At 37.6% G+C, this 21,984-nt stretch overlaps 1 protein-coding gene across 1 annotated transcript in view; it reads right to left on the bottom strand.

Annotated features, from left to right (window-relative positions):
* Positions 1-633: 633 nt before the first annotated feature.
* The window catches only part of LOC126832401 (integrin beta-PS), a 35,169-nt gene continuing 13,818 nt past the window's right edge, over positions 634-21,984 (bottom strand). The window contains exons 7-22 of the mRNA XM_050563159.2: positions 21,488-21,572; positions 19,809-19,895; positions 19,252-19,335; positions 17,750-17,827; positions 16,783-16,968; positions 15,336-15,412; positions 15,112-15,163; positions 14,073-14,228; positions 13,609-13,748; positions 12,358-12,494; positions 10,284-10,393; positions 9,112-9,198; positions 7,254-7,377; positions 6,718-6,828; positions 5,957-6,123; positions 634-4,754 (exon numbers count right to left, since the gene is read on the bottom strand). Coding sequence (XP_050419116.1) covers positions 4,671-4,754; positions 5,957-6,123; positions 6,718-6,828; positions 7,254-7,377; positions 9,112-9,198; positions 10,284-10,393; positions 12,358-12,494; positions 13,609-13,748; positions 14,073-14,228; positions 15,112-15,163; positions 15,336-15,412; positions 16,783-16,968; positions 17,750-17,827; positions 19,252-19,335; positions 19,809-19,895; positions 21,488-21,572 — 1,765 coding nt within the window. The 3' untranslated portion in view covers positions 634-4,670. The remainder of the gene's footprint in view (positions 4,755-5,956; positions 6,124-6,717; positions 6,829-7,253; positions 7,378-9,111; positions 9,199-10,283; positions 10,394-12,357; positions 12,495-13,608; positions 13,749-14,072; positions 14,229-15,111; positions 15,164-15,335; positions 15,413-16,782; positions 16,969-17,749; positions 17,828-19,251; positions 19,336-19,808; positions 19,896-21,487; positions 21,573-21,984) is intronic.

Genomic DNA, 21,984 nt, shown 5'->3' with positions numbered 1-21,984 from the left:
TGTATTTAACGTGTTTATATTGTATTCGTACATGGTTTTTTTTATTGTATTTTACGTGTTTTATGTCCCTGGCTTAAAGGAATAAAGGATTTGAATAAAATGAAATGAAATGGGGTTTAATTTTAACGTCCTACTGTTCTGCTCCGACTGGGCTAATAAAGACGGGCATACGCCGCAGTGTGCTATGAGGGAGAAATTTCGCGGCACCACATCAAATTCCAAGTGCCAAGGGCTCTAGACAGCTGTCCTTGTCAGCCCCCCCCCCCGGTCCTGCATCACTGACAAGGGGGGACCACGCCGGAAAATCTGATGAACTTTCTCGGCCAATGCAGGATCGAATACCCGACATCCAGGCTAGCGAGCCAGCGCCTTACGAACTTAGCCACCGTGACCCCCCCCCCCCCACACACACACACACCTTCCAGCCAAAGGAAAACCATTCCAGATTATCCTGAGATAAAATAGATAATCGATACTTATTGATTTTTTATTATTTATTTGTTAATTAGTATAGCAAGAACGGCTAGCTTATCATACATAATGCATCCTGAAGAGTTCAAACTGTCAACTTTTCGTCCCAACCGAACCACTAGGCACGGTGTCCTTGTCGGATGTAACATAAAAGACACAATGTCATGTATTATAACTTTTTATTATGGTTTTCTTTAAAAATAATGGAATTTTAACAATAATAATTGCTCATAATATAGAAATCATAAATTATGGTTAAGCGTTAAGCGACATGTTTATATATTTAGGCATGGCAAGGGTTTATAATAACTAACTTAAACATACATTATACAAGAGCAAAATCTACTTATTACAAGCCTTTCTTTAGGCCTGAAATGTTATCTAAATTATCAATTAGACATTAATTAACTTATCCAGACCATAATAAACTCTCGATGTCAAGGCTAGCCTTCGATGTTGGCTGGATTAGATTCCTATATGCCGCTAACGGCCGTTGATAATTAAATCAGACAAAGTGGATAATCGAGACTATGCTGTTTATATTAATGATTTTAGTAATGATGACCGAGACTATGCAAAAATTTCACCCGCTTCTTTCTCGGCTCATAGTGGATCAATTTGACTGAAATTTTCAGCAAATTACCTTTACACTATCTAGTTTTTAACTATTATAGCGAGAACTGTGTTAGTTATAAGCTATAAATAAAACATGCACGCCCACTCTCTTTCTCTATCTTCTCTCTCTCTCTCTCTCTCTCTCGAATGGATCGAAAATTCGCAATAAAAATTGCTTTACATTCTATAAAAATCCTTGTCACAAAGAATCAGACAACACAAAAACCGGAGCCAGGGTGTGGGAGAGAGTTTAATATGTCGGACTACTCTCTTTGCAAACCCATACTTTAAATAACCCCGAATTTCTCTTTTATTTGAAATATTTCATTGAGAAGGATAGTGGTCTTGTTGCCAGTTCATTTAGCATCGCTGAGACAACATAGCCTGCTCCCCAATCTATTTTCAAATGAAATAGGATATTGTTTACAAAAATAAAAATTGCACCGCTGAAATAAAATATTGTTAACAAAATTGTTTGTTAGCATCGCTTGGCTCGGTAGACATCAAATGTCATCTCATCCCTAAGACTATACATGGATCTGCGCGTGTTATGTAATAATTCATTATTTACAATATATATATATAGAGAGAAATGGGGTTTAACGTCCACTCGACACAAACTAGGTCATTTCGGGACTAACATATGGTTTTTAATTTTATTTCAATAATTCGCTTGCGCGTAGGGGTCTTTAGCAGTGGGAGGAAACCGGAGGACCCGGAGAAAACCCACGAGGTTGGACAGGCGACCCTACTCCTTGCCACGTACAACCGGGGATTCGAAACCACGCCAGTCGACTCAATGACAGACTTTATGATACAGCGCGCGCACGTATTTACAATATAAGTATGGAATAAACAAAATTCTATATAATTATTGGTCATGGTTTATGACTTTGTACATCTTATTTCAAATATTTACATTTTAAATTTTATTAAATCAGTCATAAAATCAACTGGCCTTATCCATCCATCCACAAATCCAGTGCCTATCTAATACCCAATACTTTTATGATCACGATATTGAAATTTAAGTCTCATCCTTGCCATGGTTGGTGATATTTTACTCTCGCCTGTCGAAGTACACCAGTACAAACTGTTCCCGTTTCGACGGCAACGCACATTGCTCTGGACATAACAGTGTGAAATGTGATAGCCTCGGTCACCCAGAACCGCCTAGAATATTTGTCTGAATGATACAGACGAGACTAGAATTGTGAATACAGTAGCTGGGGGTCTAGATATTCGCGTACACCATTCGCACAAAGGGATATAGTAATTGATGTCTCGAAACACCAAACCAAACTATTTCCACGGCATAAAACAATTTCACTATTTTGGCATGACCAAAAACTGCTCGCAGAGGGGACGATTTGAACTATACTGCAGCGATCGAAACTAATAAGGTAGTAACCTTAGTTTCCGTTCAACATGAAGTATTTCAAGCAAAACCGAAAGTAGTAAATAATTAAACGTTATTTGGTTGCACTATTTCACCCTTGTAGATTGCTTAAGCAAGGTCATTTTTCCACTCAACCAATCGTATGACTCTCCTTATGATCTTTGACACTGTAAACAAAGTTAGCACTATTTTTTCCAGACTGCAGTGTAGTTGAAAGGGAGACAATAGAAACTGGAATGATCGAGTATTAATGACATGTCGTTTTTCTCTCATCGTTTACCATGACTCCGCGGAATGAAGTAGTGCAGATTTACGGTTAACGGATATATATACGGTAACGGGTGAAAGATAAAAGGTATGCCGACACCGGTTTAATAACATTTGAACATTTTTTCAAGTACTTTATCGCCTTCTAGAAGCTCGTCAGAAATAATGAACATTCAAACTCAAGTAACGTTGTGTCATTTGCATTTTTCGCTAAACTATCAAAAATCGCACAGCTTAATCCAGGGTAATAATATATATGTATTCTGGTCCCTAGTTTACAACGTATTCTCAGATTTAAGTTAAGAATTTACTCAAACTTGTTCGCCTTATTTTAACTAAAATATAGCCAACTTTTGTTGTTTTAATGTATCAGTATCACAGAAACAATGTGCAAAGTTTGTGTTATTTGATCACATATATTTCTCAGAAACAGTGATTAAAAGTTGAGTAAATTCTTAACCTTAAGTCTGAGAATGCTTTGTCAACTCGGGACCAGATAGATTCTTTAACATTCGATTAAGAAAACATAATATTAACGCTAGATACCCCCCCCCCCCAGCTTTGATCCTATCCGATTTTAAAAAGGCCTATCATTTCTGTTCACCCACAACAAAATGGCGATCGATGAAATTTCTTTTAAACTTACCGAGCCATTTTTGGACCGATATTTTTATTCGAGATTCATCTTTCACAATATTGTATTTTGGGGGGATTATAATGACCCTGAATGACGCATCGTTACCGTAAAATAACTGCTACATCGTTTTTAGATCTGAAACTATCGTGATTTGAGAAACAAAAACTTCTTTTAGTTAAAATAAAGACAGAATGCTTGCTATAAACTTGAAAACGAAATGATAATACATCTTTAAAAATATATACAAGAATTGAGATGGCATAACCTTTGGCACGCCAACAGAGTAATTCATTTTCATATCAACACACAATGGTGACAATATCATAACTAAATCGAAAAAAAAGGTATTTATATACAACTATTTAAGCGTCTTATACATGAAAACCCAATCTGATTAAAACACAGATCCTATTTCGTTTCGTTTTTATAGTTTAAAATTTTGTTTTACTTGTGTTTACTACACTAGGTCATCGAAAGTATAAAAAACGAAACGAAATATAGATCTGTATTTTAATTAGATTGATGAAAACTTAAATTATATTTTGTTTATTACCGGCTAATCAAAATACAGTATCGGTAAAATATTTGAAACGAAATTTCCATCTACTGACTATGAAATAAATGAATTTTAGTCAATAATAAAAAAATTCACGCTTTTTAGCGGCCAATATGCCGTCTAATTATTCTTTTACCAATCTGATTAAAGTACAGAACTATATTTCGTTTCGTTTTTTTTTATATTTTTGAAAGCCTCTACTGCATGAAGATATGACCAGTTGTAGTGGCAGGTCGCGCCAGGGGTCATACGATCGGATTGTGACCCTATGACGTCAGACATTTGATTAACCACGTTGATGTTTCTAGTAGGATATCCACAGTTCTGTGCAACAGACCGTATCATTGTCAAATCCCTCACATCGACCAACACGCGGGTTATATAACAACTCTGCCAGATCCTAGTGTAGTAAAGACAAATAAAACGAAATTTTGAACTATAAAAACGAAACGAAATTTATAGGATCTGTATTTTAATCCGATTGTTCTTGTACAATCGTAAAGCATAACTTATTTATTTACGATTTATGACAGTATTCTAACTGTTGCAATATACACTGGTTGGTTGGTATGAGCATACCCTACAAATATAAATAACGCTTCAGGTCACATCTCCTGTGGTTGGTATGAGCATACTCTACAAATATAAATAACGCTTCAGATCACATCACTCGTGGTTTATAAAATACTGAACACAATACTTCTGGAGTTGCCGTTAATTTTGATCTATTTACTATCTAACGACGACATATCATCACATAGAGGATTTTTGTAAGTCGAAGTGGCTCCTTTATAAATCGGGTTCGATTCCTGCAAAATAAAAAGAAGAGAAGGCTCAATAAGGTGTTTTATAATGAGTTGATCGTCCACCTATGTTTTTGAAACTACATACGGTATGAAAACCATTTAAGGTTACAGGTTATAGAGATAAAAAAAATATGACGTCAATTTCCTGCGTCTTTTTTTTTGAAGCTATTGTTCAGATCATGCTAATTGATTCGATTGATCAGTTAAAACAATTCGTCACGTTTCTCGAGATCCGACAAATCTGATATTTTTAAGCATTGAGGAAAATGAGTTTGAAATTCGCGCTCCGTTGTCTCTGTGACCACCAAATAATAACATTTATGTAAATGGCATTCCGTGTTCTGTTTTATATGTATGAAATATTAATTAACAAATTAATGTTATTAATTGATGGCCATAGAGACAGGTATAAAACAGAGTGCAAATTTTAAACGCATTTCTCTCAAAACTTACAAATATCAGATTCGTCGATTCGTGAGGAATTTGACGAAATATCGAATTATTCTGAACTAAATGAAAATGTATATCAGCGACATCTTTTCAGTAGAAGCGGATGTTAAATAAACTATTTCACACATATACTGACTCATAACCTTTGAGGTGGATCACGGTGGCTAAGTGGGTTAGACGCTGGCCCGCTAGCCTGGAGGTCGGGTGTTCGATCCCTGCATTGGCCGAGAAAGTTCATCCAGATTTTCTGGCGTGGTTTCTTCTTGTCAGTGATGCAGGACGGAAGGGCCTGACAAGGACAGCTGTCTAGTCGTTCGGATGGGACGAAAAACCGAGGTCCCGTGTACACATTGGCGTGCACGTAAAAGAAACCCTGGCAGTTTGAATTCGATATTAGAGTAGGCCGTAGCGCCTCTGCCCGGACAAAATTTCCCTCATAGCACACTGTATGGCGTATGCCCGTCTTCATTAGTCCAGTTTAGGGGCAGAACAGTAGGACGTTAAACCCCATTCATTTCATTTCATTTCATAACCATTGACGTGTGGTTAGGTGGTGTAAATATTCAATTATTTTTATATTGTGGTTTAGTTGATCCTTGGTTTATGCAATAATAACACAATGCAAATATAATCCCAAGTTAGACCGAAATATATGGATCTGTATGTTGTGACCTTTGACATGTTGGTCATTGACATGTTAAATGATAATTATCGAGCGACACTCAAGTGAATCAATGTGTAGTATATTTCCTTACCTGTGCCCAGCAGACTTGATCAACCTCTCGTTGAAATCGTGAATATTCAACACCGTCATACAGTGAAGTAAGAATTTTCCAGAGTACCAGGAGAAATATGCCTATAGCAACAATTCCACCCATTACCCCAGCTACAATAGGCAATATATCTACATCCTGTGGGCAAACTGTAAATAAAATTAAAAAAATCAAGTAAAATATCCAAGATTGCTGGGGTAGTCGTGTTGGATGGCCGAATGGTTCACGCATGCGCGTTGGATCTGGCGTTGAGACAAGTGGCGTGGTTTCGATTCCCCGCTTGTGCGTGACAAGGAGCAGGGTCACCTGACAAGCCGCGTGGGATTTCTCCCGGTCTTCCGGTTTCCAACCCACTTCTAAAGACCCCTACGCGAAAGCGAATTATCAAAATAAGATTGAACCATGTGTTTGTCCCGAAATGACTGCGCAGGTCTATTCTGCTCGTGCTATTGGCTCCTTCAACGCCTAGTAGTTTCTGCTTTTGAAATTCAACCCAAAACTTAATTACCTCTATTTTGACAAAGGTTATGTATTCTTTTTTAAGATTATGGAACAGTATGCAAAAATACTCAGATGTGTTCCTGATTTGGTTTTCAATTTAGAAAAGTAGTATTTTATTTAGAATGACTAATATCACCGTTTTATAATTGTTAAAACAAGATATTAACCCCATTTCATCAGTACCGTGTCAGTCGAGATATTTGACCAATATTTGAGTACGTATTACATTATCAATATCACACCTTTGTATTTCTGGGCAACAATCGTGAGGTTGCCGTCTGCTTCATAATTGATCTTAAAAATCATTTTACACCCGTCGATATCTTTAATTTCACACGTGCCATTCTTATCATCTGCAATTACAACACAAATACAATTATAAAACACAACATAATACAATTACAATTGCAATACAATACAGAGTTAAAACTTTTAGGGTAAATAATTTATAAATATAAAAATAAGGTGTGTTCACTGGGCGTAAACCCCATAAAGAAACCCCTTTAACAATTGACGCCTAACAATTAAAACGCGATTTAAAACTACAGTCACCAATAATGAGAGTAACCACCGTGACTAAATACATCACCCCCCCCCCCCCCAGTAGACTACAGTAGTTAGACACAAAACTTAGAATCAATACAGCAGTGTTGAGACGTATCAAACGAAACATTACAATGGGTATGGTGGATGTCTTATTGTGGTTTACTTCTTGTTACTCTATCGAATATAATACCGTTTGTTTTCACTCACTCATCGTTTCTATGTTCTCACTTACTTATTGTTTCCACTATTTGAAGATTAGTACACTGTAAATCACATTGTTCTGGCGACAGTGATCCCTGTTTAAATACCTTACATTCTACACAGTCTCTATTATCAAGACATTCTCCAGGACACGTCTACAAGCATACAAAATATTATCTTTGAAAGGCATTTAGTGAAAGTGATATATAATAAACAGGCAGTTTTATGGATAAAATTCACTAGTTTTATTAACGGCAACGTTTCAATGAGGATACTCTTTTAATAAACCTAGTGAATGTTATCCATAAAACTGTCTGTTTATTATACAAAATATACAGAGTCTCTATTATCACGACATTCCCGGGACATGTCTACAGTTATATAAAATATACAGTCTCTATCACCAAGACGTTCCCTATTATCAAGACATTCCCCAGGATATGTGTACAATACGACATACACAGAGTCTCTATTATCTATGAACATATAGACAGCCTCTATTTCAAGACATTATACAAAATAATCACCACTCAAGGGAAAATATCTGTGATTTTAGTTGTCACGGATATGAAATATTACATCTCAATATATAAAATATGTTTGTTTGTCGTGTAATTTGTACACGAGGAGCAGTCCATTTGCTGATTACACTATTTTGCTTGAATACACTATTTTGCCTATAACGTTTTTTAGGACTTCGAATTCTGTCTTATGGTTTGGATTGTTCGTACTTGGTTTTATTTTATTTGAATGGATATTGAAGTTTACGAGGAGACTTGTCTGGATAAAAATTTACCCTCAGACCAGAATAGTTCGTCATAAAGTGTAGAAAGTTTGAAACAGCAAATTATATGTGAAGGATAAAGCACGAGACTGAGGTTATTCCGGGGAAAGAAAGACTGGAGAAAATAACCCGAGTACAAAAGAAATAACGAGACCGGTAGGCCGAGGATTTTCTTTTAAGGTTTTTTTTTCTGAAGTCTTTCTTCCCCAACATAACCAAAGTCGAGAACTTCATCTTGCTTATAAACCGTCTATGTTTACATGTATGTAAAATGAGAATATCCTAGAATTCCAGTAAGAAAAACCTTATATCATATTTTCTGATGGAAAAGAAAACCCTAGCCTGGAAGAATAACCGTTACAGGTTTAAATAATAACTTTCAGAAGAATAACCCCAAATTCCCCAGTATATATTCAAAGCCGCCCCGACTTTCAGACCGCAAGTTATTCGGGGCATATAATATACCCCAAAGATCAAAGAGATTTACCGTTATAGGTTTCTAAAGCTAGGACAGTATTGCAATAACGTACGAGTTGATTCTGTTAATAAATATTATATAATAAAAATGGACCAATCCGGAGAATTCTTCCAAATCCTTTCAAATTTGCCGCAGATGTACTACACAGGTACTAACGCCTGCATGTAATTGATTTTAACAGTGTTGCAATCTGATTAAAATACAGATCTATATTTCGTTTCGTTTTTTTTTACTTTCGATGGCCTACACTACATGAAGATCTGACCGGTTGTTGCGATAGGTCACGTCAGAGGTAATACGAGTGACTTTTAACCCTATGACGTCAGACATTTGATTAACCAATAAGCATTGGTGTTACTAGTGGATTACCCACAGTTATGTGCAAAACACGCCTAAAACTCGCCGTAGCATACGGTTTCATTGGCTAATACCTCACACTATTCAGAACACGTCAATGATAACAACTCTTCCAGATCCTAGTGTAATATAGACAAGTAAAACGAAATTTTGAACTATAAAAACGAAACGAAATAGGATCTGTGTTTTAATCAGATTGTTTTTGTATTCATGAACTCTGACAGTTCTGCTGTTGGATGATATCTTAGAATAATAAATAAATCATCTTACTGGACACGTATCACACTTTGTACCAATATAACCACTTTCACAAATACACTGACCACATGTACAAGTTCCCTTTCCTCCACATAGTTCCTGTAAATATGTAAAATATACTAAATAGTGAGCAGCAGATAGGATATTGACGTGAACCAGAAATCATAGTCTAGAGGCTGCAGTGGTGTGTCCAGAGCATTTAGTGGGGCCAATGAAAATAAAATGGTCAACTGCTTTGTAATGATGAAGGAGCCGAGGTTGAAATTTGTGTAGTGTATTTGTCAGATTCATATTGCACAGTCTATTGTACAGTCAATCCAGAAAATTATCAACCTTCTTAAATAGGTCGCCTCTCACGACGAAAATACGAGCAATTTGGATTACCTGTGACAGATATTGGAAACAAAATGTCCATGGTACTCTGTAGAGCCTGGGTTCATGTTGATAGACGTCCCTGCGATCTACTACTAGACTAAATTGACTACAAGATGAGTCGATATATCAACACTTGTATTATTAAACGATCGCGACTAATAGTTCCCGAGGACCACCGATACAGGAATCTTTGTGTAATTGATGATCCAGTGAAGCAATCATTACATATGAGGTGTTTTGTTTTTATCAAGAATAACAATACGTAGCAGGCTGGTTGACCGTGGTCATGGTGAAATGAAATGAAATGAAATGGGGTTTAACGTCCCACTGTTCTGCTCCTAACCTGGGCTAATAAGACGGGCATACGCCATACAGTGTGCTATGAGGGAAATTTTGCTCGGGCAGCGGCGTTACGGCCTACTCTTATATCGAATTCCAACTGCCAAGGGATCTTTTACGTGCACGCCAATGTGTACACGGGACCTCGGTTTTTCGTCCCATCCGAACGACTAGACAGCTGTCCTTGTCAGGCCCTCCGTCCTCCATCACTGACAAGGGGAAACCACGCCGGAAAATCTGGATGAACTTTCTCGGCCAATGTAGGGATCGAACACCCGACCTCCAAGCTAGCGAGCCAGCGTCTTACCCACTTAGCCACGTGATCCGCCGTGGACAAGGTAAATATCGACTGATATGAATTCGACATCTCACTTCTTACTCCCATAGCTCCCTTATGTTCTCTGAGGTATTGGTGAATCCTCAGAAATCAATTTTTATTTTGTCAAATGTATAATTATTATATTACTTACCCCGTCGTCGGATAGACATGTATCTTGACTAGTCGGACAATCACACTTAGGTCCAGTATATCCATCTAGACAAGCACACGTTTCACAAGCACATCTACCTTTTAGTGGTCCTTAAACACATAACGTTAAAGGTCTACATGGATTGTCATCGTCTAAGACAGCGCGAGATGGGACAGGGAAAGGTTAGGTATTTGGCCTGTGCATGATGACGTTCGTGGTCTTATGTTACTGAGAGAGAGAGAGAGAGAGAGAGAGAGAGAGATGGGGTTTAAAGTCCACTTGACACAAACTAGGTCATTTCGGGACTAACACATGGTTCAACTCTATTTCAATAATTCGCTTGCGCGTAGGGGTCTTTAGCAGGGGGAGGAAACCAGAGGACCTGGAGAAAACCCACAAGGTTGGACAGGCGACCCTACTCCTTGTCACGTACAGCCGGGGAATCGAAACCACTCCAGCTGACTCAATGACAGACCTTATGATACAGCACGCACACGCTAACCATTCGGCCATCCAACCCCCCTTATGTTAGTGAAGACGGAAAGTTAATTGTGGCTCATCATCGGTTCGCTCTATGCTAGTATTTAATCCTTTAGTGGAATTTAGCGATTGAAAAAAATAACAAAACTACCACAGTTCTAGGGGACAACATTCACTGGTTTATCAAACTCGAGCACGATACAGTTTTGGACTTTATAACGACAAGGGGATACTTATCAACACGTCGTGCTTGTATGCAATAAACCTGTGATTTATGTCCCATAGAAATGTGTTAGTTTCATTATACTTACTAGTGGTTGAGTTAACGTCGAAGGTTTGTAGTCTATGTCTATTGAGAGTAGTCGCTGGTTTGCAGTCAATGGCCAGCTGTTTGATGAAGAGTTAAGTTGAGATAAAATAGTCGGTTAGAAGTTTATGTAACACTTAGTGCGTTTATAATCACCAATCAGCATGGGCTCGAGTTGCACGGAATGTGTCACTCATTTACAAATGATCAATTTATAATTCTAATTTCGTTTCGTTTACTTTTCGGGTTGCAATCTAACCAACTTTCGATCAATGTCTAGTAAAGGGAGGGGGCCTTTTATTTATATTAACCAATAGCACGACTAATGGTTAACGCTTGTAAACTAAAAATGGTCGCTCTCATATGGACACAGATCACCAAATATTCGTACGCCGTCAGCCACGAAACAAGGGCCAAAGCTATTTTTAGTCTTCCTCTCCCTTTTCCTTTTTCCCCCTTTTGCATGGCGATTTTTGTTGACTTTTTGGTGTAGAATCGAAGAAAAGGGTTTGAAAATACATTTTCTGCCAGGTTTTGGTGAATATTCATAATTTTGATGCGGAAGGATACAAGAGTTGAGAGGTTGGTTAGGTTGAAATGTAGGGCCTGTAATTGCATGTTTACTTGTTTCTACTTCCACTGGGAGCCGCGGTGGCTCGCTAACCGGGAGGACTGATTTTATTTCTTATTGTCATTCTTATGGGGCTACAGTAAATGAGTAATTTTGTTATTGAATAAATGATGTAACATCATGGCGCTAGATAAATTACAACCATATAATATCATTGGAGTTACTCCCCGTGTTTGAAAATTAAATCGCCACGTTCCCGATTATATAAATTCAATGAAAATATGCGATAATCACACGTATACTTCTTCTAAAATGTCGAAATTTGGCATGAGGCTAGATAAATTACAACTCGCGCACAGTTCCATGCTAGTATGCATGCTCAAGGCGCTACACAGACTGGGTGCCATCATGGGACGTAAATAGACGAGTTTTTAAATTAGTTTTGAATGTTTCTAGGCTGGATGATAGTTTAATGTTCAGCGGTAATGAATTCCTAAGAACATGCACAATATGAACAAATGATCTGTATCCAAATGATTTGAGTTTATATTTTGGGATTATAAAAAGATGTTTTTGTTGAGAACGGAGTGGACGTCCAGGAAAGTATGTAATAACAGATCTGCTAGATATGATGGTCCATTTCCATGTAAACACTTAATGAAACTGTGATAATTACACGCATTTGAAATAGTATTATTATAATGAATATATCTTACCTCCACAAACCTCCCCATTCACTCGTCCACAGGCATTAGTATCACAGTCACAATAGCGTCCAGTATAACCCGGATTGCAATCACATTGTCCACAGTTACATGTTCCTCGTCCCATACATAATATTGTCGTATTTTCACTATAAAAGAAAAGACTCGTTTTGTTCAAGCTAGTACTAAAAAATAAGGCCAGCTCAATTTTTCGTCATAGGTCACGCCTTAAGAAATAGATATAGCATTTTGTTCAGTATCTATAATTTCTCTATGATTACTGGTTTTTCGTTTTTCAATAAAGCTCTGTGTTTGGCGATACGCTTAGTAGTTACACTATTCACATATTGAAGAGTACTGTCACAAAGCCAAGACGTAAAGAACAAAACGCTTTTTGTCTGAAGCTTACCTACATATCCTAGGTACAACAAACGCAAGGAAAGGAAATGAAATGAAATGGGGTTTAACGTCCTACTGTTCTGCTCCTATACTGGGCTAATGAAGACGGGCATACGCCATACAGTGTGCTATGAGGGAAATTTTGCCCGGGCAGCGGCACTGTCGTCTACTCTTATATCGAATTCCACCTGCAAAGGGATCTTTTACGTGCATTCTAATGTATACACGGGACCTCGGTTTTTCTTATCATCCGAAAGACAAGGGGGAAACCATCCAGTGGTTCGAATTGTACGAAAAACCGAGGGCCCGTTTAATGTTGGTATGTACGCAAAATATCCTTAACATTAACAGTTGGTAGTCACATGACGTATACCTGGCATCAATCACCGGGTTGGTGCAGAAAAAAGAAGAACGCTAAACTCTTATTTCATTTAATTTGCTTACCTATGGTAGTGGCCTGATTACTGGGTTATAAAAATGAATTAACCTATTTACCATCCATAGATAGTCGATACCTAATTTAGTAATTTCTAACAAAAACGACATTTTATCGAATTATTCAAACCATGTTTAGTGATTTGCCGTGGAATGGATTCATCATACGAGAAATAATCAGGCCAAAATGTTAAGGGGACTAAATTCTTCGCCTTGTTAGATTCAACACTTGAAATAATAATATTTATCGAGGTATATCGATTGCACGGGCTGTCATCCAGTGCCAACCTGGCTTGACAACCGCGTGTCTAGACTGTGGACCAATTAAATTTCAGGGTTAGAGACATGTCCACCAAGTCTGTTATTAGCATGGAGGTTTGGAGTACAGAAGAGTATTTTTATATCCGTTTTCTATGTAGCAACTCGTACCTTTGACACGCTCTTTTTTGTTTCTCGCCTAATATATCAAATTCACTACATTCACAGATGTCACCATAATGCCCTTCATTACAACTACAGATCCCACATTGATATGTACCGACATCATTACATTTACTGCTGTCTGCTTCCTGTAATAAAACAACAAAAACTAAGTTCTGAGACATCATTCATGTCCACTTCCGGTAATAAATCAAAACTAAGCTCAAAACCTATTTCTACTTCCGGCAATGAAACAAAACCAGATGTCTACTTCCTGTAATACAAGAACAGAAACCCTCATGTTTGGTGCACCATTACTATATTCAAAGCTTTTTTAATAAGGCAAAACATAATTTTAGATTAGATTAGATTAGAACGCGTTTTCTTGTCCCTACTAATCCCAACAAACACGTATTGTCTATCAAAACAATATATATATATATATATATCATGTACAAAAAGCATCTACTCACGCCTTGCCCAGATTTTGCACATTCACATTCGCACTCAATCTGAAAATTTATGGTCAGACTATCAGGCATTCCGTCCACTTGTATTGTTATTGTTTTGTTCCAATCCTCCGGGTTTTTCGGACACTCGGTAGCAAGAATTTCAACATCAAATGCTACCTGTTGAATAGAAATAAAGAAAAATATACAAGGGACAATCGTAGGAAATCCTGTAAATTATCCGTTCAAGTCCTCTAACCTCCCGTGTCCTCTGATCGCCCACGTCCTCGGATCTCATGTGGCCTCTGATCGCCCGCGTCCTCGTATCTCCTGTGTCTAGAACAATGCCGTTCGGGTTCTTGACCACGCCAGTCAAAATCGTCCCGATTTCGACTAAAACGAATATTGGTCTGGACAAACAATTATCTTAGACGCATTTCTGTACGTCGTTTGGTAGTGGAAACATGGCATCCATTGGAAAAATAAATAATGTAGATTCCGACAATATTCCATGAAAAACATTGCACAAACTGTGTACGCGTATAAAAACAAATTTTTTGTTGATACTGTTGTTTATCTAGCGTTTCTTCCTCAATGTCGAATTTCACAAACTGATACAACTGATTTTTGTTAACTTACGATTAGGGCAGATTGCACACCTCTCAAACATGAACAATTTGCGTAATATGGGTTTCAATAATTCAGTAATCATGTTGTAAAGCGGCAACATGCCATTATGATAGCCACTACACCCCCGCAACCTGACAACAGCCTCATGTGCTGTAGATACATATTTTAATCTATAATTACGTATCACTGGACTAAACCTTTTTGGTGAGAGTATTTTTGGTTGTATCCAGGATTATACTGGTGTGGGTGGATGTATCCAGGATTATACTGGTGTGATTGGGTGTATCCAGGATGATACTGGTATGATTGGGTGTATCCAGGATTATACTGGTATGATTGTGTGTATCCAGGATTAAATTGGTAAGTCTTGAATACCTTCTAGCAGATTATCAATTTAATCTAAATACGAAATAAAGTCTAGCCGTATACTTACTTCCTTTCCGATACTTAAACCGTCACATCTTGTTGTCTTTTGTCGGATTCCTCTGAAATATGAAATCAAAATATATAACAGACGCCTATACTACTTGCACATACAAGTTGGGAATCTAAACCCAGCCACTTGACCCAATGACAAACCTTATGATCTAAAGCGCACACGTTAGACCATTCGTCCCCGCCCCTACTTAAAACTTAAAATGTAATCGTATTACGTACCTATTGCAATCAGAGTACAATTGAACTATAATACCATCAGGACTGTTAACTTTAAATCTCACCTCAGAGATAATAGCCTGCAAAGATTAAAATTATACCGATGAATGATTAATGTACTTATTTAGAATTGCGTGAATTCCAAGATATCTGTTTGCTTCCTGGAGCCGCTAAGGCCATGGCATCTAGTGGTCCGAAAAGAACTGGAGTAGACTGGAATACCTGGTTCACACCGTCGATCATCTGTATACAAAACTACCTTTCTAAGAAGAGTAAACTGTAAAGAATATGGGTTTTTTTTCATAGAAATATTTTTGCTTTTAAACAACAAAATCTGCTTAATTAAATACATTTTAAGAAGAAAACACTCCCAACCCCTCTGTGTTGTTACATGTTATAATAATTTCATTTCAAACAATTAAGTAATTTCGGTCTGGAACCTGTTTCTTTTTTGTTTGCTTTAATTATGTCCCCTCATTAACTCTTGCATATTTTTATAGGTTTAGTTTTTCATTGGCATGTGCTCTCTGTTCAGTTAAGGAATTTGGATCCCCCACAGAGTAAGTTTATAATTTTAGATGAATTAATGTTTTATTGTGTAGATATTTGTTTTATCTTAATGTTAAGTAACTATAATAAGGCAATCAACCTGCTATTTACCATTTAAAATGCCTTTAAATAAGTTTAAAGCTGAACAATTCAGGTCATAGGTCATATTGATAACCGTGTCAGGAATAAGGCCAAGTCATTTAATTTTGTGATTTATTGTAGTGTTAGGCTGAATTAAGATAAGGCTGTAGAAATCAAGGATAAGATTCTTTGTAGATTTTAGATTTTATAGATAGATTATTCATACTTAGCTATTTTGTATGTTGTAGCTTTTTACCCCACTCACCTATCCATGGGTTTGTAATGTAAGGATAATAAAGAATAAAGGACTTTAGAATTAACAAGGCTTGTAGACCCTAGAACATTACACCCTCCACCCTGGAAATATTTTTCCTTCCTAGAATTGCACCCATTGACCATAGTAAATACAGTTTACCATATTTCAAAACATTATAATACGCTGGACGTGAGTTATCAATATTATCTGTATTAGACAGGTCATGTATTACAATGTACACATTACACAAAGGTAAACGCGAGAGGGAGAGAGAGAGAGGGGTAGTCCCAAAACTAGGTCATTTCGGGACTAACATATGGTTCAATTTTATTTCAATAATTCGCTTGCACTTCGGGGTCTTTATATTAGCAGTGGGAGGAAACCGGAGGACCCGGAGAAAACCCACTCGGTTGGACAGGCGACCCTACTCCTTGTCACGTACAACCGGAGAATCGAAACCACGCCAGTTGACTCAATGACAGACCTTATGACACAGCGCGTACATGCTAAACATTCGGCCATCCAAATCGAAAGAATTATCGTTAAAATAATCTAAGAATATACCTCGTAGTTTTCTTTTACAATAGTAACAATATTTTCTGAATTGTTTTCAATTACACCGACTACTGAATTGGGTACTTGTTTAGTCAGCCGGTTATAATCATCTTCAACTTTGTCTAAAATGGCGAATATTATATTGACATTCTTCTCCTTGACTTTCTGTGATATCTGTCCAATTGATGGATAATCCTAAAAATTAAAAAAAGAATGGCTATTTGTTAATCATTAAAACACGATATTTTTGTTTGTTGATCTCATTATAAAATAAAAAAGATCGTTTGTTAATCTCATTATAAAATAAAAAAGATCGTTTGTTAATCTCATTAAAAAAATAAAACAGTCGTTCGTTAATGTTAATCATTTACACAATATATGGGAGTTTGTTAATCATCAAAACATAGAATCGTATTGTTAACAAACTTTATACAAGAGCTAAATCTGCCTATTGCAGATCTTTCTTTAGGCCTGAAATGTTATCTAAATTATTAATTAGACATTAATTAACTTATCCAGATCATTATCAACTCTCGATTACTGGATTAAAATTGATCTGCTACTCAACGCCCAAAAAAGGGATAATTGAGACTATGTTTTTTTTATCGCACCCACATTAGCAATGATGATCGAGGCCAGGCCTAAAATTCAATCACTAAAATCTCGGTTCAGAGTGGACCAATTTGACTGACTTTTTTTAGCAAATTTCCTTTACATTATCTAGTTTTTAACTATTATAACGAGAACTGTTAACTCTTTGTCCAATCTCCCGTAATGTATCTTTAATCATCAAAGCATAGACTGTCTGTTAATCCCATTGAAAATAAAATCCCATTATTTAAAAAATCATGCGGTTCAATTAGATGAGTATAAGAGAAGTTTATTCCCGTTAATATTCAGACCCCCGGATAGTCCTCCACGTGATAAGGGTTACAACAATATACATCTATACTCAACTGGAAAGCCAATAACGTACCTGATTCAATTCCTCTGGGTTTTTCCCCATTTCATCTAAATGACATTCTCCATCATTAGGTAGAACTATTCCTGCTAACTGTAACGTAGAATAAATAAATAAACTTATTATTTTAAAAATCTGCCGTTTGATAGTTCCATATTTCTGATCGTTTGTATAAGAAATAAATCAAAACCTAGAGGTATCATGTGGGATGTATTATGTTTTACATTTCCTAGCCAGTAAAGACAAAAATTTCACAAGATTGCACCAGTTTTATATAGCGAAAGCAACCGGCTTACGAGACTATATTTGAGCTTTGACAACGTGATGCAGCCATACACCGTTTCTGCGACTTCTTTGTTCGTTTTCGAATATTTTTCACATTTTGGGAATAAATTGTGTCTATAGAAGATTAGGATATCTCGCTTTGTATTTTTCTGGAACGCCAGTATTATAAACCCGATTCCATTTGTCAGCGTATCGCTACTTTCTGTGCAGTGCCAGCTTTACCTATAGGCTTGTCAGCCGGAAGCCTACTTCCCCAAGATCTAGAGTGCCCACCGGCCAAGGTATATGATATTTTAAAACTGTCATAAGCTTTTCTTACACAAGACGCAGTAACGTGTTAATCATCTGTCACCATACCCGACCTTGCCCAATGGGAGTCCTCCCTGAAGGAATTCCCACCAGGTGTCGCTAGTAAAAACTCGGTTCCACGTGACCTTATCGATGGTAAGAGAACCATATCGGTATTAAATTCCATATTAACGACAAAAACTAGCATTTTGTCAACACGCGAGTACAGGAAAACTGTGCTATAAGGTAAACAATGAGGTCACGTGGGACCGTCTCGCCTATACATTATGTCCCTTTATCTCTAGCGAGTACGACCATTGTGTTTCAAAACACACTTGCATCGGCCTGCTGTAGTCGTGAGTGTCGGGGATTGAAAATGGAGTTCCTAATGGGGTGGTGTTGGGTTGGGTAGCCGAAAGGTTTAACGGGTACGCGTTAGATCATTAGGTCTGTCATTGGGTCAAGTGGCATAGTTTCGATTCCCCGCATGTACGTGACATATAAGGAATAAAACGCTTTATTTCCCATCACTAACAGAGATAGATATTACCTTATTTGGTCTAACAAATGGGTTTACGTCAACTCGACACAAACTAGGTCATTTCGGGACTAACATGTGGTTTAATTTTATTTCAATAATTCGCTTGCACGTAGGGGTCTTTAGCAGTGGGAGGAAACCGGAGGACCCGGAGAAAACCCACGAGATTGGACAGGAGACCTTACTCCTTGTCACGTACAACCGGGGATTCGAAACCATGCCAGTTGACTCAATGACAGGCCGTATGACACAGCACGTGCTAACCATTCGGCCACCCAACCCCCCACAATCTATTGGCAAGCAGATTTATTTAAATTAAATTGAACCATATGTTAGTCCCGACCGAAAAGACCTATTTTGTATCGCGTGGACGTTAAACCCCATGTCTGTCTCTTTCTCATTTTACCTTGCCATCCCCTGCATAATGGAACGTACTATCAGATGAATAAATAATCAATCTACGGGCTTGTTTTCGCCATCCAATTTGAGTCTGAAAGAAAAAGTTCAAAATCATTATTGAAAACATCAACAAGAAGAGGTTGCTTCCCTTTAATCCGAATGCATCAACGCCTGCGCTTCAGATCATAAGATCAAGTAGATACTTGACAAGGAGTAGGGTCTCCTGTCCAAGCCCATGGCTATTCTCCTGGATCTCCCATTCCTAATAACCCCTAAGCGGAACCGGATTATGAAAATAGAATTGTACCATATGTTTGTCCCGAATGCGCGTTAAATTAAACCCCATCGCCCTCTCTTCTATCATGATCACATCAATCACCACTGACATATATATCACATCTTCAACCTTCCATAATGGTCATTTCCGGTGCAAAGCATATTTTCGATCTTTCTATTGGATAGATTGCTCCATTATTGAGTTTCTATCTAAAAACTGTAGTCCCTGTAATCGAGAACATATTTCTTTTGGGTATTTAAATATTTTAGGTCAAAATATAACATTACCTCACAAGCCACAGCCTGCATAATGGCATCAAAACCCCCTTCTGGGTTATCAATATTTCCTGTCACATTGGCACCGTTTACAGCGTTCTGAAATTCAGGTAAAGAAATGAATTATAGGTAGGAATTATCAGGCCCCAAAGAGCTGACAGTTCTCACTATAATAGTTACAAACTAGATAATTTAAAGGGTATTTGTTGAAAATTTCAGTCAAATTGATCCACTCTGTACCGAGTATTTAGCGATTGAATTTTCGACCTAGCCTCGATCATCATTACTAAAGTCGGTACGATAAAAAACATAGTCCCGATTATCCATTTCATGATTTAATCATGAATGAAAGTTGAGGAGCAAATCGGATTCTAATCCAGTAAATATCGCCGGCTATCGATGACATCGAAAGTTGATTATAGTCTGGATAAGTTAATTAATGTCTAATTAATAATTTAGATAACATTTCAGGCCTAAATAAAGACGTGCGATAGGCAGATTTTGCTCTTGCATAATGTATGTTTAAGAATTTACTCAAAATAGTTCACCCTTTTTAACTGCAATATAGCGCTATATAAAACTTTTGTTGTTTTAATGTATCAAATACATCAATAAGAAACTATGAGCAGATTTTTGTTTATTTTTGTTTCTGGATCAAAGATATTTCTCTCTGATTGAAAGTTGAGTAAATTCTTAACTTAAAGGGACAATAACACTCTTGCTGGCTTGAAAGCTCCAGAAAATAAATAATATCTCTATCTAAGTACTAGATGTTTAAGTGTCCTACCTGTTGTGTAAATTATCCATTACATCCTATTTTACTTGTGCAGAGGGTTCGAAAATATGTTTAAATCGAAGTTTCATTTGAAAAGGTTTACGTTAGACGTTTCAAACCATTATGTTGAATTTTTCAAAAAATTTAAATAAGGTGTGTTAAGATGGAATTTGTATCATCAATTAATTGAAATATTCTAAAATAGTACAATTTGTTGACTAGAATAAAGATTGGGACATATTATTCAGTTACAACAAGAGTGGTATTGAGCCTTTAAGTCTGAGAATGCTTTGTGAACTCCTGGCCTGATCTTAAAGTTTATGTGAGAGTATTAGAAATGAAATGGGGTTTAACGTCCTACTTTTGTACAGAGAGGGAAATGTCGCCCGGACAGCGACGCTACGGCCTTCTCTTATTTCGATTTCCAATTGCCAAAGGATCTTTTACATGCACGCCAATGTGTACACGGGGCTTCAGTTTCCCGTACCAACCGAACGACTATACGCTGGTCCTTGCTAAACCTTCTGTCCTGCATCACTGAAAAAAGGGGACAACACGGGAACTTTCGAGGCCAACACTTGGACACAGGACCTCCAGATTATCAAGGTTTTTTTTTACTTGCATGCCAATGTGTTACACGGGTCCTCGGTTTTTCGTCCCATGCGAACGACTAGACACTGTCTTTGTCGGGTTATCCTTTCTGCACCACCGTCAAGAGGAAACCGCGCGGAAAATCCCAAAGGAACGTTCTCTGCCAACACCGGAAATGAATGCAGGACCCCCAAGGCAACGAGCTAAGTGACTTGAAAAATTTTATTTGAAGATAGGGGGACAAGTGACTTGAACAATTTAAAGGGAGTGTGCGAAAAATAAGCAGAAACTGGCAAATCTTCACAGACATAAATCTAACATTTACCTTAAATTCCTCGATATTATCGGTTAATGACAATCTGTGCCTATATCCAAATGGTGGAGCACAATCAACACACGGCCTCAGTAACCTACAATTCACAAATAAACATTAGCTTATATATTACAGGGAAGTAAACGGCCATTTTGAGACTAACAGAGAGAGAGAGAGAGAGAGAGAGAGAGGGGGGGGGGGTAACGTCCACTCGACACAAACTAGGGCTTTTCGGGACTAACATATGGTTCAATTTAATTTCAATAATAAGTTTGCGCGTAGAGGTCTTTAGCAGTGGGAGGAAACCGGAGGACCCGGAGAAAACCCACGAGGTAGGACAGGCGACCCTACTCCTTGTCAACCGGGGAATCGAAACCACGCCAGTTGACTCCATGATAGACCTTATACTGCAGCGTACACGTGCTAACCATTCGACCATTCGACCATCCAACCCCCCACTATCCAAAAAGCCTTTTGTTACATTGGTCAAATGCGCAATGCTGCCCTCA

Source organism: Patella vulgata, chromosome 9 (genome assembly GCF_932274485.2).
Source record: "Patella vulgata chromosome 9, xgPatVulg1.2, whole genome shotgun sequence".
Lineage (NCBI taxonomy): Eukaryota > Metazoa > Mollusca > Gastropoda > Patellidae > Patella > Patella vulgata.
Note: the sequence above shows the minus strand (reverse complement) of the source record. Positions and strands in the feature narration are given on the sequence as shown.